Source organism: Accipiter gentilis, chromosome 7 (genome assembly GCF_929443795.1).
Source record: "Accipiter gentilis chromosome 7, bAccGen1.1, whole genome shotgun sequence".
NCBI lineage: Eukaryota > Metazoa > Chordata > Aves > Accipitriformes > Accipitridae > Astur > Astur gentilis.
Window position 1 is genome coordinate 32,305,504 of NC_064886.1, and position 19,177 is coordinate 32,324,680.

At 37.0% G+C, this 19,177-nt stretch overlaps 1 protein-coding gene across 2 annotated transcripts in view; it reads right to left on the reverse strand.

Annotated features, from left to right (window-relative positions):
- Nucleotides 1-19,177, reverse strand: part of LOC126040371 (neural-cadherin-like) — a 69,837-nt gene that overhangs the window by 19,915 nt on the left and 30,745 nt on the right. For both annotated transcript variants that reach the window (XR_007506624.1, XM_049804634.1), the window contains exons 10-24: nt 18,968-19,138; nt 17,855-18,027; nt 16,829-16,996; nt 15,994-16,243; nt 15,761-15,888; nt 14,705-14,891; nt 13,793-13,936; nt 12,040-12,323; nt 9,900-11,514; nt 8,017-8,110; nt 6,666-6,850; nt 6,223-6,452; nt 2,770-3,047; nt 1,692-1,906; nt 602-729 (exon numbers count right to left, since the gene is read on the reverse strand). Coding sequence is in view for 1 of the 2 variants with exons in the window: in XM_049804634.1 (XP_049660591.1) it covers nt 602-729; nt 1,692-1,906; nt 2,770-3,047; nt 6,223-6,452; nt 6,666-6,850; nt 8,017-8,110; nt 9,900-11,514; nt 12,040-12,323; nt 13,793-13,936; nt 14,705-14,891; nt 15,761-15,888; nt 15,994-16,243; nt 16,829-16,996; nt 17,855-18,027; nt 18,968-19,138 (4,250 nt within the window). In the remaining variant the exon portion in view is untranslated. The remainder of the gene's footprint in view (nt 1-601; nt 730-1,691; nt 1,907-2,769; nt 3,048-6,222; nt 6,453-6,665; nt 6,851-8,016; nt 8,111-9,899; nt 11,515-12,039; nt 12,324-13,792; nt 13,937-14,704; nt 14,892-15,760; nt 15,889-15,993; nt 16,244-16,828; nt 16,997-17,854; nt 18,028-18,967; nt 19,139-19,177) is intronic.

Sequence of the window (19,177 nt, forward strand, 5' to 3'; positions counted from 1 at the left end):
TTAAGAAGTTCTGTAAAATTCAATAAAAAAAGTTATATCAAATTTTCATCTTTTTCTTTTTGCATACCATCAAGCAAAAAGGGTTGGGTTTTTTTCCTGTTCCATTTTCCATCTTGCAATAACCAGTAAAGCCAAAATGGAACCATTTAACAAAGAAGGCACTTCACTCTGCATTTAATTTATGCTTCTGAGTGGCTTAACCTTAACTTTCACAAAAACTGTAACTGCATTTGCAAATAAATAATTACCTGCTTTTTCTGCATGGGTAATTGATTTCAGTGTCCAATTGCGTACATTGAATTTGCAAATTACAACTAAGCCTTTATGCACATTCCACATGTGCTGCAGAGCTTAAAAAACAGGAAAAAAAATTCCTCTGATCCCAGAATATGGATTGCAACATAGGTAGGTTTAGAACTGACAATGCTGTCTTCCCAAAATTTGTATTATTCATCAAATCTACAAGCACAGTCAGAATAATACATATAATTACCCAGTCTGTTTTTTCTACCCTCCTGTTTCTGCACAGGGAAATACTATTGGAAATATAAATAATCCTGATTGGGGGGTGGGGAGGGGGGGGGGGGATCAAATAACTCACCTGACCATTGGTTCTGACTTCTAGTCGATGCCATTTTTTGTCTGCTACATTCAGATGACTTGGAAACTGCAGCATCACAAAACCTGAGCCATGGCTTATCTTCAGCACAGGAATACCATTGGAGAGTTCTCATACAACATGAACAAGAAATTAAATTCAGCTACAAGGATCTTTCCATTTGGGATATGTTAGCAGTTAGTGAATGTACTGTTTTAATGGTTATTGCTAGTCACATAAAGTGGGGTTCACTACAGAAATAACTAGAATTCTATTCTAAGACTTCTCTTATGCCGAAACATTCAATATAGTACTTATTTTTATGCTTTAGATTGTGCCTCTTCTCTGTCAAAACACTGAAACTAATTCCTGATAAGCAATGTGCAATTTTATAATGCTCTAAAACAATTAACACATGCAGGTTTTACTCCCTCCCATCTTCTACTCAAATTTACAAGTAACTGCAAAACAAAGCAAAAAAGAGGTAAATTATTAACAATATCCAACAACATTACCTTTCAATTAATTAGGAAAACATAAAATACCAACCACACTGTGCATCTTGTATATCAATTCACAAAAAACAAGCAGCAGTAACCTTTTAAATATGTGTCAACATAAAGCAATGACTTCTACTTGCATATAGATTTTCCTACAGTTGCACATGGGGGCTGGATTCATCCATCAAATCATTGACTGTTTAAAAAACAAGGGCAAAAATACCCCGAGACTGAAAGCAGTCTAAGTGAACTTCTCTTCTCACCAAACTAGATAAGAATGACATGCAACTAAGACTGCATTAATCATGTAATATCTATCTTCAAAGTACCTAAATTCCCTTATAGTACTGCAGTTTTCCTTTCCCTTTGACTTCTACAACTCTGCAATGGACCTAAAGCCATGGGTGCAGGCTACAAAAATAGACCTCAAAGAAGAAAGACCTATTAGGAAATATTTCAAAATATTTTCAAACCAGAAAATAAATTATCTCATAATATTGAGAGACAGAATTCATACTGTAACTACTACACTGTTTGCAGGCAACTCATTCCCAAAAGACAGTTAATTTTTTCACACATTTTTGCAGAAGTACCTATTGCAATGAAGTTCTCTGTACTCCCAGGTTCTGGATTTGATAAAGGACCACTATATAGTAAAAGTCCATCTGGAACCACAGTAATAAACTCTAAAGAGAGTGAGCTTTCAAAACAAGGCCTGATGGGACGAAACCATGCATAACCATTTCCATGGAAACTGTGCTTAGTCTGCTGGCAGTCTGGGCCATGAAATGAAGCAGGACAAAGACATCTGAAAGAGCACAAACACAAAAAATAGTCAAGATTCCCCAATGTTCAACTTTTTTTTGGTTTTACATGCAACAAATGTAGCCCTTAAATCACAGTACAGTGATTCACAATAGCAGTGAAACAATAAAGATTTTAGCAGAGTCTCAGGGTGCTTGCCAATTATCAAAATATTTTAAGAGTAAAAAGCGTATTTATCCGCTATAGTATCTCCATTTTAAAAAAAAAGTGGGTTTGAGAACGATGAATTCTTTCCCTAAGTAACACAGAACACCAAACATCAGTTGGTCAATTTATTACAGAGAAAACTCAGGGAGGTTAATTCATAGAATAAACCAGTACAATTTCCCTAAAGGAATACTAGTGTGTGCCAGCTGATGCTGTAATAAAGCAAGTTTCCTATCTAATATTTTTTAAGCTCCTTATTACCCATTGTTTAAACTACATTTCACTCCCCCCTACATCCCTGCTGCTACCACTGAGATTCGCCTTTATTATTACACTTCTGGAAAAGAAAAAAGTGAAATAAAACCCAGAGCACACTTCCCATTCCTTCATACTGAATTAGGTGCTTTTAAAAAATGACATGTGTTAATATCACTGGTTTTTCCCCCAGGGTTTTCTTTCTTACTCACACACTATCTTGACAGCTTTCAGGACTACAGCACCATTATTGGGCCGTTAGTAAAGACCCTGTTGTCATTAGGTTTACACTCCAGTGCACTCGTGGGCTCCTTCAGTCAGAAGTACACTTATGATTTATTTTTTTTTAGACCTGTATCTTGTAAGCTCCACTCGACACTTTAAAAATAGAAATTAAAAAAAAAAAAAAAAAGGTAGGAGAATCTGCAATACAAGTTTCCTCACCTGTAACCATTCAAAGTGTCAATACACATCCCACCATTGAGACAAGGGCTTCGAGGGTAGGAGGAACAAGACTGATGAACTCGGTCCCTAGCTGAACAGGTGCAGACCGCATTGATGGTGGTTGTTACCGAGACAAACGACACGCTTCCAGTATCCATCACTGTTGGGACGTCACTCACGGTGAGGTAGTTTGTACAACCATTGCCCTCACTACAATTTGCACTCCTGCATTCATCTACATCGATCTGTGAAATGTTCAGTTGTAAAGCTGACTGGATCTAAGAGAAAATACAGTTTAACACATCACCAGTCTTGTCCTAATGAATGCTTTTACTTACTTATTAATTTCTGAAAAGTCTAAGCCATCATAGACTTAATGGAATGCGTTAGTTTCCTGAGTATTAATTAGTAACATCCCTGACTCTACAGGCAAGCAAAATGATTTGACAAATACAGGAAAAAAAATCGAAAAAATTTAGAGTAGCAGTATTTCCTAAAAACTTAATCATTGACACGACTGCCTGCAAACATGTTATATCTGTACTGGCATACTAACATTATTTCCAAGGATCAAAACTCTGAGAGCAGTGATACTCCACCTTCCGAGCTGTGTTGTCCGCATCACACTTCTCTGCACCCTGATAGCAACAGGTAGGTTTTAGCTCAAGCCAGGATAAAAATTCTTCCTCGTAAGCTATACCCAGACATTATTTCTTACGTTCTCTTGCACATAAGGATACAGACACAGGAAAACGCAGGGCTGAGCTGCATTCAATAATAATATCCACAGAGAATGGCCTGACATGACCACTTCGTAGCAATTAGGTTTCAGCCTACTGATTCGTGCCCCATAAACCTACATTCAATGTCAAACTGTCTGAAACAAAGTGCAGTCAACTCAGCATACTGGATGCTATATTCTATTCTACATTAATCTTTGCTAGTTCATTGTTTTTATCATTAATTGGGGTTGCACCTGAAAGCCCAAATACCCAAATAAAGAAAAGAGCCTCACTTCATATACAGGTCTCGTGACATAGTAATAGTGTTTTGGCAGTTTGCAACTTCTAATCGGAACAGACCAAAGAACTAGCAGAAAGCACAAAGAAGAGGAGCAAGCTGTTCACCGTAAGCCTGAGGACAGTAACAGGGCTGCCATTGTTTCAGACCTTTCGTACTTCAGCCAGTAGTCCACGCGCTGGACTAAGTTATCACTAAGTTTGTTTCTTGGCACAACAGATTTCTTCCTTCTACTTGTTTGGGGATTTTGCACAGGTGCCTATAAAGCTTCAAAATTTGATTTGTATTTAGTGATTCGAATACATTAAAATGGCATGTATTTAGTACCCAAACGTGAATACAAGAGACCTCACTACTCTCACAGTGGTATACACTGAGGTATACAAATGTAAAACTAACAACGTAAGATCAGGCTTAGACTCTCTTATTTATACATTTAATAGGTATTTTTTCAAATGATAAAACGTATGACAAATATTTTTAAAATAAGGTTTGAAAAGACCAAAACAAACACATGAATACTAAAGTGCTGGTATTTTTTTTTTTTACTTGTGCAGTCATCTCAATTCACCACTGTAAAAACTTTGACCTTTATAATTGTCAGTATATCCTCAGATATTATAACATGTATTGAAAAACATGTCCCCAAAGGCATAAAATGTACTTTATAATGACATGATACATCCTGTCAATGCAGTTTCATGTCTGCTGCCCACATCCATCACCATTAGTGGAGAGTATATAATGCACATTTAGACAGCTATGTAATGCTGTTATAGAAAAACATAGCGTATATAAACAACCTTTGCTCCTTTAGAGTATTAGGATGGATTATTTTTCTGCTAAATAAAAATAGTTGTTGTAAAGCTATATCCCAAGGAGGTAATGCAAACATATTATTTATTTAGCAATTCAATGAATAATTCCAGTGCTAATTACTTATTTTCTATATTTGTAGTTAAACTTATGTATAAAAACTACTGGAGAAATTCTCCAGCTATGATTGGGTTTCTGTAAACTACTGGCGATTACTCACTAGAGCTATTCATTAAATATTGAAAGGTGATATATAATTAATACAAACATATTTTTTCATTAAAATATGTGAAGCAATCCTCTTGTTACCACTTTGATGAATTCACCTGCCATATATTATGGCACAGAATATTTGAAATCTATGCAATTTTCTATATTATTGTTGCAGTAATTCAATAAATATGCAAAAGAAGCAGTCATTATGTTTCATGAATACTATCTGTCTCTGGTATTTCCTACTTGGTCACTCTGAAGAGTCTTATAATCCACACAACTATTTAAGATACAATAAGATGTAGGCAGGTGGTAAATTAAGATATTCTTGGCTGGTTCCCAGAATCAGGCAGACCCTACAACGTTCACAAAAATGGAAAGTGCTGTTTTCTCTTCAGCAAAAGTCTTCCATAAGATGTACCACATATTAAACTCAAATATGCCCCCACAGCCACAAATGACATGTCAGGAAGTGCTGCCTTGTCCAGGGCAAGTTACAAGCCAAGCAGTGGCATCTTGCCTTTGTGCAAGATAGCAGCTTTAGTGTCTATTCAGCAGCATCTGCAGGACTTCAGTAAACCAAAATCTGGAGAACTACAGAAAATAAAAGTGGGACCAAGACAGACCATATCAGGGTAACTGAGTTACAGAGCATACATGATCTGTAAGAGAGTAGGACTGTTAGGGAGCATAAGGAAGGGGAAGAAAACATCCTGCATTCAAAAACTGTTTTCCCCTTATGACAGTAAAAAAAGTTGGGGGAGGGTGTCCCTTTGTATTTGAAGTTGTTCTCTCACAAAATCAGTTGTCTCCATCTCACTTATCTGTTGTAACTCTTTTTCTAACCTGCATATTCCTGCCAGCAAGATTTTTTCTATGGACTGTCATCTCTTTGTACAGTAGCATCTCCATCTGGGTGGCATCAAGCCTGTACTCTAAGTGTTTAACCACAAGCTGATGATTTGGGTATGTCCATCAGCATCTGGCACATCCAAAAAGCTGTCATCTTCAAGACATTCTGTATACTACAGTACCACTTCAGCTCCTAGGGATTCTTCAGATTTCATATTCAAAAGTCTGATAGATTACACATTGAAATACTGACTGGAGAAAACACAGGCTACCACGATGGGAACGGAGGTCCATCTTTCTGTGACTAAAAAGTGGTTATGTTTATTGAACCAGAAGTTAGTACAACCATATAATAATTGTATGTATGGGACTGAAGAGAAGGGAGAAAGCTTGAATTAAGCACTTTCTTGACAAGTGTTTTTGTCCTGAGTGAAGCACAAAAAACTTACTTGTAGATCTAGCATATTCTTCCGCAGGGGTTTGGGATATATACCTTGCAAACTCGGTATTTAGGTGAATTACATAGATGCATGATAACCCTAGAGAATATACCTCATTTTTAAATGCTGCCATCTCAGCATGCAGTTTCTCAGGTCTGTAATATGCCAAGCCATCACGGACTGCAAATCTTATATCTGTCTGTTTTCCATCAATGTTCATCACACTGAAGACAATGATATCACTAAGCTTAGCAGGTAACATTTTTGCTAGTAATTCCTTGAACTTGTCATGTCTTGTTTTGCCATGTTCATCTCTCCTTATGAACTCCTCTGCTGTGATATCTGAGTTTGGGATTCAAAAATAAACAAACATGAAATAGTGGGAGACCACAGGTTAAGTTCACAATTTATTTCATATTTAACAATATGGAAACATAACAGAAAGTGCCCTATAGTGATAAGAAAATCAAGTATTGATATAGTAATACCTACATCATATAATCATATAGTTACAGAAGCAGCTGATCTAAACTCATATCAGCAAATAAAACTAACCTGACAGACGCACAGTGGCTGAGTTTTGTATGGCTTCGTTTTCCAGCTCTCTGACATGGATTTGTACCGTAGATACAACATCAGGACAAACTCCATCAGAAACTCTAACTTTTAAGTTGTATATTCCTTGAGAAGTGTTATCCACCATCATCAAAGAACCAGTCCTCTGATTTAATCTAAAAGACCTAGACATAAACCAAAATTGAGAACTTACTTTATTAATTAACATAATTCAGAAGGCCTTAAACATTACTATGAAGGTTATAGGATCAAAATGTATGGGAATTAGCAAACAACCTCAGAAAAGCACCAGAAGCACCTTAATTCAGAAATGACAATCTGCAGAGTTTATAAAAATGTGCTCCTGCCACTCCCAAATCCCCAGACTTTCCCAATCCTGAATAAAAGCAGTCTGTAGCTGAACCACAGGGTTCAACATAGTCATCATGGGCAGGTCTCAGAGATAAGTAATAGAAAGTGACAAAACCACACAAAGTCATTCCAGATGCTCATTTATCCATCTGGAACAGAATAAGGTCTGTATGAAATCTCTGATATCATCTTCATTTGCCTCCGCAAAGGGACAGTAATCAGTAATTATGGAAATATTCCATGACCACTATTACAGAACAGTAACCTCTTAATATGGGAACAGATCCAGGGGCTGCTGATGCACAGAAAGTCAGTCTTTAATTTTGGGCTATATTAAGCTTCTAAACTCTTATTCACAGTGGAGACAAAAATTCTCATTCATTTTCACATCCTTTCTCTGTATTCAAACAACATACAATTATGCTATATGCCATCTCACTTTATGATATGAAAAATAATGTATACGCAGGAATTAAGGATCCACGTCAACATTTTAATTAACCAAAAAAACTCCACTAATCTAAGAGTCATGGTTTTCATATGCAATTGTAAATTTAGCCATCAATGGAAACTGCCAAATTCCCTTCCATTTTTGACGAAATGACACCATTCTCCCCTTTTAAATCTGGGATTTGTATTCTATCAACTCTAATATTTGAGGGCAAGTATTAAAAACTCTGCCTATTTTTAAATTGGATCTCACAGAATGCACATTTTTAAATAAATTAATGATGACATCTGATTAAAAATCAACATCAGGGTGTGATCCTGCATTCTCTTGCAAAAAAATATTGTATGCATTAATTTCTTAATACTTAGTTACACAAGTAAAAAAGAAAAAGAGCATTCAGAAGGTACATCCCTTAATACACTCAATAACCCTGGCTTTATGCACATCCTGAACAAGAGAGATACATGGTGAGTAAAATAATTACAGAAGCATAAATATTACTCATTTTGACACAAATACAATCCTCACTTGAGCAGTTTTCCTTCAGAGAGAAATGTTTTATTGTCCCAGTCATCTTGATCTGGTGCAAACACTTCCCCAAGCACTGTTGTTGACCATTTTCCTGTTGAGATAAATTATAATAAATCTGCATTTAATTTTTGCTTTTCAGTGCACTTTATATTCTGCCACATTCATTACTGCATTTATTATTTTCAGATTCCTGCTCAGTTTCGTGATGGTTATGATCCAAGACTCTTAAAATAACGCATAGCCTGTAATATGATTTCTGCCAGTTCAGGAAAGGTGAGTACATTACAGATGTCACATGAAAGAAGGAAAGCTGAAAACAACACAAAACAACAACAGAATGATACATAAATACAACTCTATATAAAATTCTCAGACAAAAAAAAAAAAAAAAAAATTACCACATCAGGAGTTAATCCCCAAATGTTTCATTACTACTCTACTATTCCAAACAGCACACCAGGGGAATCCAGCACAAGAAGCAGAGCATCTTGAGGGGCACAGCTGGGAGAGAAGGACATGACTAAGAAAAGGAAATGGGCAAAAAGCCACCAAGCTAAGCCAGTTCTTGGCCCTTTTTCCAGGACCCTGTGGGCTGTCACAGAAGTGGAACATCCAAGCAGCGGTTCTAAAACAGCGAAAGAAGCAACTCCAGAAAAGGAGACCTTTGAATTCCACAGCCAAGATCCAGCAAAATGGGAAATTTTTAAGGTTCAAATCTTCATTCTCTCACTTCTATGGTAGGATCTGGTCACATCTTTTTCTAATTTAGGCATACTGAATTCAGCAAAAATAATTCATTGCAAAAATACCTTCTATAGATTAATCTTCTCTAATATTTATCAGAAATTCTATGATTGCAATGATAAGTGAGATATAGCCAAGTCTATCTGGAATGGAATATTTGGGGAAAGGCATAATAAACCATGCTTAATAAGGGCCACCAGGACTAGTTTAAGGTCAAGTTTTACAGGTAATTTCAGGAAAAAAAACCACATTAATAGAAATTCAAGACAAATTTTAGAAAATATTATTAAACTGTTCATCCTCTGCTAAACCACTCCGATGAGAAAACATAAAGCATTCATGTAATGGATGCATTTGCTCTGCTCTCTCCCACTACAATGTTAAACCTCGTAGTACCATGGCTGCTATAACAGAGCAGCTCTCCTTTTAGTATGTCTTGAACTAGGTACTGTGCACCACTCAAGAACACATCTAGAACAGCATCTTTTTTCTCCCCCCCCCCCCCCCTCAGTTCAAAGACTATATGTTCTAGGAAGCAGTCAATTACTGCACCCCAGAGATTATTCTTCTCCTACAAAAGCAGTGACCCAGCTTTCTCTTGGATCCTTTCTTGCCAGCAGGAAAGCTCCTTTCACGGGATTTCTATCCTGCTCAACCACAGAGTGGCTGTCACAGTGGAGGTGGGACTGATCTACAGTTTCTGGGTAGGGCTCATCTATGAATCTCTGCTTCCCTAAGTTGCTTTAGTTCTGCCATTCTCATCTCCAGATCTCTCTGCATCAAATACTTTCCAAATCATGTGTGCACACACAAAAAACTTCTCCTCTGTGTAGGTGAAAACTAGTGAATGGAAAATGGATTTTATTGGTTTATAAAAATACTGTTTTTTCTGCAAGTGCAGTATATACTTGTTTGCAGCTCACAGTTTTTTGTTAGGTGATCTTTTACACACCAGGGTCTCAGCCTTGCAAATATACTTTACTAATTCCACTTTATTTAGTAGTCTACAGAACTGGAGTTTCAGTTTTGAAAGATGTAAACCATTTAAAAAATTAAAGAAAGAACTGCAAGAAAGAAATTATGTGTAAAACTGTGCTATATTCATGAATCTGATATAATATCCAGATAGCACTTACCTTCGTAACTGTACATATAGACTTCCTTATGGCCAGATTCATGGCAGTTGTCATTTTCATCACCAATTGTTATAGTTAGGGTGTTTGTAGAGCTCATAGCTGGAATCCCACTATCTGTTATAACTATTGGCAGATGAAACACCTTCTGCTTTTCTCTGTCAAAGGACCTCAAAGCAGTTACAGTTGCTGTGTTATTTCGGTTGTCAGTAAGAGAAAAATCCAAAGAATTCTGATACTCTGGTGGCAATGAAAATGTAAAGGGTGGCCCATTTTCCTCACTGTCTGGATCAAAAGCATGAAGCAGTTTTGACGTATGGTTCATATACACTATTTCAGGCTTCAATATATTTTCCCAAACTACAGGCATGTATGGTGCCTCAAACCTTGGTCCATTGTCATTAACATCAAGCAAGTTTATCAAAACTGTAACACTTCCTGTGCAGGCAGGTGTTCCTTGATCTGAAGCTTGAACAATTAAACTGTATTTCTGAATGACTTCACGATCTAGAGTACTTGCCACGATCACATGACCATGTTGGTCAACCTCAAACTGTCTCAGAGGATCCGAATCTGACTTCATAGAATATATAATGTCCCCATTCAAACCAGAATCCTTGTCTGTGGCTCTCACTGTGGTTACTGTGGTACCTACAGGCATGTTTTCAAAGAAAGGGCTTGTCTGAATAAACTTAGAAAGAAAAACTGGGCTGTGGTCATTAAAGTCTTCAACTTCTATCAGGCACACTGCAATACTAGAAAAATCAAGATCTTCCACTGTAATAGTAAGATTAAACTGCCTTTCACGTGCATTCTCAAAATCCAGGGTTTGTTTCAGTCGAATAGTGGCACATTGCCATTCTTTGTAATTCTCAATATAAAACTTCTGATCTGGGTCTCCCTCGATGATACTGAATATTAAGTCAGCATTTTCCCCAACATCTGCATCTGTAGCACACACTTGCAGAACTTCTGAGTCGATGGCACTGTTTTCCGGAATTGTTGCCTGCCACATCTTTTTTGTGAATTTAGGTACATGATCATTGACATCTGCAATACAGACAGTGGCAGTGCCAGTTCCTGTTAGCCCTCCCCCATCTCTTGCTTCAACAATGAGAAAATAATTGTCAGTCCTTTCTCTGTCCAGCATTCCCCCTGCTACATGGATTGTACCAGTATTGGGATTGATATTAAACATGTCAGCACCAAACTCGTTTTTTACATTCTCTGTTATCCTGTAAGTCAGGACAGCATTAAGACCTACATTTGGATCATCACGATCGACTGCACCCATTTCCATGACTAACGTGTCTGCAGGAGAATTTTCAAAGACACTCCCATTGCAATCATCGGGCATGCATGTGAACATAGGTGCATTGTCATTTATATCCCACACATTAATAATTACATCAGCAAATCCCGTAAGTCCTTCTCCACCTTCATCAGTAGCCAATACAACAAATCTCCACAATGCACGCTCTTCCCGGTCCAGCATCTTGTGTGAGTAAACGCTGCCCGTTTTCTCATCTATTGTGAAAATATCAGCTGCACCGTGCCCATGCAATGAGTATCTCAAATCTCCTTCATCCACATTACTGTCAGGATCATTTGCCTTAACCTACGGAAGTTTTGAAAACAAAGACACAGGAATTACAAGATACGCAGTGATTGCTTTATATCCTATATGGTACTACAGTCTAAACAAGCCCAAGCAAAAGTATATGACATGATATTAATATGTGCATGCCAGATGAATGGCAAATGAGAGGTGGCTGAGGGACAATTCAGAGGAGATAAATATGCTTTGCACTACAATAACAATGTAGATATTCTAATAATAAAATAGTAAAGGGTTTTTTTTGTATTTGTAGAGGTAATTGAACTATGCTATTCTGATAGATACTTTAAAATGTTAATGATTTACTTTTTAGGATCATAAATGATCCATCCTGCTTATCCTACTTACTATCTTTGTAATTATTTTTCCATAAAAGTCCATTTTTTCTTCATCCACTGACAAAACAACTCAATAAAACTAAATTTAATTAATATATCTGTGCTGAATTGTTATTAACATAATTGTACCAGAGTAATCTGTGCTCTTTCATTGAAATATTATAATCTCTGAAACTGCATACACTACCTGAAGTACAAAGACTGGTAACCCATCCAGTTCCTCAATTATACTTCCATAGTATTCATTGATAGAGAAAACTGGAGTCTCATCATTTTTATTCATGACATTGATGATGACAACTGCATAATCTTCCCATTTCCCATCAGAGGCCAACAACTGAATCTCATACATTTTTGTTTCTTCATAATCCAGTGGTTGGGCAATAAAAATGGCTCCTGTTTCTGGTTCTACATCAAGTACTCCTCCTGTGTTTCCAGCTGTGATCTGATACCGTAATTTAGCATTTGTTCCTGTCAATTACCAACAGTGTCAGAAAACACACATTTCTTGAAGTAGATTAAAACATGGGATGTTAAGATGAAGTATAAATCATACAATAACTGATTTTGATATTATAGTTTTGTCGTCTTTTAAAACATGCAGCTATGTCAGATTACTTATCAGTATTTTTAGTTCTGGTATGTCCAATTGTAATTTGTGTCTAATTATAAAATGTGTCTTTGCAATGAAGTATTAATTCTGCTTTTACTTATGATCACTCAAATTCACTGAAGGATCAATATGACTGGCCAAGGCTATGGGACAAATTCTTGTTTGCTAACACTCAGCATGTAAGAATGAGTTATCATAAAATGCTTCATACTGTAGAACCATTCTGCACTCATATTCATTTATGCATAGACTTTACAAAAAAACTGGATAATTATGTATCAAGCCAGAGGAGAGAGTCTTAACAGAACTTCTCAAAATTTCAGATGCAGTACCAATTTGCCAATGCTTTTAGATCAATTAAAGACTTTAAGCCTTTCTGCAAGCTCTACCTTCACATTACCTTTCTTCTCTTCTTCCCTTCTTTCATAGCTACATCTTTAATCATTTACTTTATTAAGAGGACAGAAATGAAGTACCATACATCCATCACATCAGGTCCCCTGATCCAACACTACAGAGTAGGTTTACAGGCAGCCTAAGTAAAAAAATAGAAGTTCCTTAAGTAGGTAAATCCTTCTTCAGTACAACTTAGCCACATTTGCCTTCACCTCCTTGAGTGGGTGAGGAATCAAATGCAGCCAGGATGTACTTGCACTTCACAGACATGCTCACAAAACAGTCCTTTGGCACTTGAGCAACAAAAAAAGTATGGTTTCACCATACAGCAAAGTCAAATTAGTAGTGCACCATGGCCAGAAGATGGAAGTCTGTACTGTTCCCTCTCTGATTTATGAGCACTGGTTATGTACTTATTTTTACATGACTTATGGCTGAATTCCTGACTGATGTGCAGATAAAGCAATATAGCTAAGACTCATCAAATGCATCTAGGAAGTCCAGTTTCAAATATGAGAATGTGTAGCAAAAAAAAAAAAAAGAACAATACAACTATACTATCCATAGAGAAAGCAAATGAATCTCACTGAAACCAAGTCTGATTCATTCTAGTTAACCAGGACATTTTTATTGGTGCCCATTTGTAAGAAAATGGTATGATCTATAATAAATTTGTATTTGCTGGCACAGAAATTATTCCACATCATCCCACATTAATGCATTACCTCCTGAAATAAGAGTTATTTGACTTATGCCTCACAGCTCCATTATGAACTGATGTTCATGGCCAGTCAGTTCGCACGTAAAAGAATTTTTAAAATCTAGAGACAAAAAGACATTTTCCTTTCTAACACCACTAAATATGTCTTAGTGTGCTGAAATTAACTCATTAATATTTTAGACACAGCTATGGGGAATTCCAATACTTTACCTTCATCTTCATCATTAGCACTGACTGTAATGATAGTTGAGCCCACATCTTGGTCTTCATCCACATTTACTTCATAGACACTCTGAGAGAAGACAGGCTTGTTATCATTCACATCGCTGATAAAAATGCGCACGTAGGCTGTGTCTGGAGAGACAAGAAACAAGAGATTAAAATACTCAGCTGTGCCACTTCTGTCAGCTACAATTCCTTAAACTGTCTAGCCGCACATTAGATGAAGACGAATATGCAGACAATACAGAAACAAACCCTTAGGGTTGTGGACAATATATATACCAACATTACTCAAAAGCACTTGGATATCAAATGAATGTCACATCCAATTTGTTTAAACAGATAATATGTGAATAACTGATGCCTAATATGGCATTTGTACAGTTTTTAGTCATAACTTTTTGTCCTGAAGCCACAAAAGCCAAATTTTAAGTCTTTATTTAAGCACAGCCATCAACTGAGAATGGGATTTTCTATCTTGAACTTTCCTGCTTCATGCTTCGTAATTACTTTTGACTGTATAAGGTACCATATCCAGTGCTTTGAGAAACACTTCCCCTACCCAAAAATCTGCATCCTACAGATAATGGGTGCATCTTTGCTAGCTAGCAAATACTCTCTAGACTAAGTACGAAGCCCTAGTTTTCTTTTCATTTCAGAACAAAAAACTTGCCTAATCATCATATAAAATATCTCTGACACAGCTGTTGCACAGACAAACAGTAAAAAACCAACCAAACAAAAAAAACTGACAACAAAAAAAAACCCACAAAACAACGGACATTGTTTCACAAGTACACTTGGAAAAAAAAGGAAATTAACATTTAATTTTGCATTTCAGAGCTTCTGTTTTCAGAGACCAGTCCAGGTAAAATCATGTTTGCATGCTTGCAACATTACCAGAGTTTGGCTTCCCATGTTTTCCAGGTCGAGCTGATTCAGAGCCATCTACTGACTTGACTTCTAGAAGATAGGACCCCTTCTTCTCTCTATCAAACTTTGAGGCAGTGTATATTGAGCCTGTCTGTGAGTCCAAGTGAAAATATGTGTAGTCTCTGCCACTGTCATGTAACAGGGAGTAAGTTATCTAAAGGATTAAAAAGAAGTTGTTTATCTCTCTTTTCCTTTTGTTGGAGAGTTCACAACTAAATAAGTACTTAAAGAGAGGAAGAACAGTCTTGTGTTTGAGAACTTGACTGGGGCCAAGAAAGCTGGGTACAACTGACAGCCCGAGCAATCTAGTTTAAAGTCTATTAACTTCATTGCATGTTGTCTGCCGATCTGCAAAGGAAATAAATTTGTCTTGTCTAATCAGTTCCTGAGTTCACTAGTTCACATTTGCACAGCGCTTGTGCAACAGCACTCAAACTCAGCTAAAGATTCCCAGTACTAATGGCCACAGGTGAGCTGAATTTGAACTTGCTCAGTATCATGGACCGTGTTCTAGACTCAAATATATGTTTTCGTGCACTTGACTTCAGCTTGCACTGTTGTTCTAAGGATATACCTACTTTCAATTTTTAAAATCAGTAATGAATACATCCACTTTTGGTGTTAACTTGACATATTTTGTAAGGATTCAGTTTTCAGCACCCCCAATGATTTACAACTCACAGAGGCTTTTAAACACATTTTTTCTTCCATTAATTTATGCAATCACATTTTAGGTCTATGTAGACCTTTCCAAACCAGAGCATTCTATAGCAAGTTTTTCACCTGAACTACAGCTTGTATAAATATTTCTTCTTTGTTTTCTGTCTTATGCCTACTAGTTTTAGTTGCATTTTTCACATGGCAAGACAGAGAAACATGTAATGAACTACTTTATTTCATCTCATGTTTCTCTGTTAGTCATCCCTTTCCTAGGTTGAAGATTTCTAGTCTATTTAGCCATTGTTCATACAAAAGTTATTCCATACCTTTCATCACAGAAGGTGTAGGTCCCCACTTGCTTACCTCACCATTCTGACCAAGGTCAAGGTCAGTGGCAGACACCTGAACAACAAATGTCCCAACACCAGCTCCCTCTGTTACTGAGGCTTCATAAATAGATGAAGTGAAGAATGGGACATTGTCATTGACGTCTAAAACATCAAAGAGTGCATAAAGAGAAAACTATGAAACTTTAAAGAAAAGGGGAAAAAAACGTACTATGATTATACTGTGACATCACTGAACAGCTTACACACCTGTTACATTAATATAGACCGTAGCGAATGCTGCCAGAGGAACTGCAGCAACATTCTGTGCTCGAACCCTCAGCAGAAAGCTTTTTGTTGTTTCATAATCTAGTGGCTCAGCTACCAGGATTGAAGCGGAACCATCATGTCTGTTTGGAGTCAGGTAGAAACGAACTGGCATGTTGGTCTCCGGAACAAGACCCTCTTCTAGGTTGTAAGTCACACGGGGATCACCAAGGGGAGAAGTTGCTTTGATTGTCTGCACAGTTCAAAAAGTTTGCATAATCAACACTTCTGTAAGCACAGCAACATTTCTAAAAGCTGTTGTGTATTGACTCTCCCAGACCTTCAGCTTTCCGCTGAAACCACTAGGACAAGTATTTCCTAATACCAGATCTTAACCCTGCCTGATACATCTCCAGGCCACAAACAGCTGCAGCCAAAGGCTACCAGTCATTACATGTTTGGTTACTCATGCTTTTATCCTAAAAATACATGTTTTGGAGCTACATCATAAAGCTGTTCTGATTACCCATTCCAAGCAATCAAACTGAACTTTAAGCCCAATAATCACCTCAGGTAACAGAGAAGCATTCAAAAAACTGGAACACCTATAGTGTTGTCCAAATGGGAAGGAAATTAAATAATGGCTGCACACATATAAATTAGAGTAAAAATGCTGGTTACTGTTAGCATTTCTGAAAGAAAACTGATAGCAAATCATTGGTCCCTACAATACACAAAATTGTTATAAATGCTCACTATATTTAAGCAAATAAGCAACATTCAGTTACTCTATAGCCTTAGAGCTATAGACAGACAAACAAGTCTGTCCCAACCTTACCAAAACTGATGCATCGCGTGTAGTATTCTCTGGAATAACAACTTCATAGCTGTCTCTTTCCCACTGTGGAGGTTGATTTTTTGCACTAGTAATAGTTACTGCAAGTTCAACTTTACTGCTCCTATTGCCTCCATCTGTAGCAATAATCTCTCGAATTATAGATGACCTCTGAATAGTAAAAAAAGTTTCATTACAAAGGGTTTTGACCACGGCTCCAATGAGCTTTTTTTCCCATTTCTTTCCAAAATAAATAAATACATAAAATTAAAGGCACACTTAAAAAAACCTGCACAGAAGAAAAACATCCACAACTGCTGAATACTGAGCTCAGAATATGAAGTAGGTGCAAAGCTGCTGAAAATTCTGCTATTTGCTTTACTTAAGATTGCTGGAAAATGTTGTTATTTGTCTCAATAACCTTAGCAAATTTCACACAAAGTTTAAAACAAAACCAAAAAGACCCACTTTGTGGAGCCCCTGAGTTCTTAAGCTTACCTGTCAAACGTTTTTTTATTAGGTCTGTAGGGTTCTATATTTTAGCTAACTACGTGCAACCATTCGTTCATTATACCTTCACCTTCCTGAGGGACAGCTATGCTTAGTCCACCATGACTAACATGTACCAAGTTGGGAATCTGTATCAGAAGCAAAATTTCACACTCTTTCACATTCAGGTTTGTGTCTTAACTCATTGCCTGTTAACATAGTGAAGTCCTACACCTGAGTTCTTGCTCCCCTGCTTACCATCTCAGCCCTCCAGGCCTTGGTATTAGTATGCCAAAGCTAATGACATGGGAAAAACAAGTTCTCGGAGGCAGTGCAACTGCTACTTTCCAGCTGAAAGCAGGGCTTGCTTATATGCAATTGACAGTCGATGAACTCATCAGCTAAAAGCCTTAGACTCATGTTTAATTTAAACATGACGTATTGGTCCTTTAATGTGAAGGGATAACACAAACTTGTGACCTCAGTCCCTCTTATGATATATTGAGATAGGCAGCTTAAAAAGGAAAGCAAGTGCCATACCTGGGATATGGCTCGGTTCACAAACACCCAGCCCGTAGTAGGATTAATTTGTAAATAATCTGGTTCTTCATTTGCTATCGAATATGTAATGGCAGCATTTGAGCTGTAGTCATCATCATGGGCTGCAACACGAAGAAAGCTGGTCCCAACTCTTGTGTCCTCTCTTAGAAAATCTAATGTAAGGAAGGGATATTTCAAACTGATCATTAATTCACTAAAGTACCATGAACATCTTACTAAGAAATGAAGAAATACTAATGTAATAATGTATGGAAGCTATAACTTTACCTTCCTTGGAACAAGGCCATAAAAAAATCAAACTGAATATTTTAAAGAGCTACTATCACTCCAGAGCTATGGATCACATTTGAACTTCATATCACATTCATAACCTGGCATTCCTATTTCGCATAAGATACTGGGTTTTTTTGTCTTGTGTTTTTCCTAAGGGATGAATTGCTCTGTATAAAATATACATAAATGGAATTTTAATTTACTGCATAAAACCCAAAGAAAAAGACCACATTGTCAGAAACTACTTTTTAGGATTTGCATAGTATGACTGAGAATTATCAGTCTTCACAGGTTTTTAATGAGTATTATACATGCCTCTGGGTGTTTATCCATAAGCAGGGAAGATTTTTTGAAGAACCAAGAAGGAACGGTAAAACGACAAACAATGAAGAATTATGAAATTCAAATGGGAAAAGTATGTAATCAAAACTTATGACAAAAATTTGTTAATCAGAAAACAAAGGATATAGTTAGTGCTCAGCACTGTACGCTTACATTCTTATTACAGCTTTCACATCTCTGTGTAGTGCCACAGACACTTGGTATACTCAGGTATGGAAAGATACTGACATGGCTATTGTTTCAAGGAATTTTCCCATAACGACACTCAGGAAGGCCTATGAGTCAAGACTGTACTTGTTATATGGCACATTACACAGAATAATAATTCTGCAATTAATTAAGGTAAGTGGACCTCTGGCTGCAATCACCTAGTTGGTCACATGGTCTACTGCCAGAAAAGACAAAACCCAAAAATCTTAGACATCAGGTAGGCTCACACTCAGGGCACTGAAACTCTATCCAATGACTCTCAATTACATTCATAGTGGGTGTTTTCAAATCTGGGATCATTGTCATTTTGGTCCAGGATGATAATATTTATCTGACACATTCCAATGAGTGGTTCCGCTGCCTGATCTGTTGCTGTCACAGTGATAGGATATTCCCTCTGTTTTTCTCGATCAAATATCTGAACAGTTGTCAGAACTCCTGAAAACAAATTAAATACCAGGGAGTTAAAATGACAAT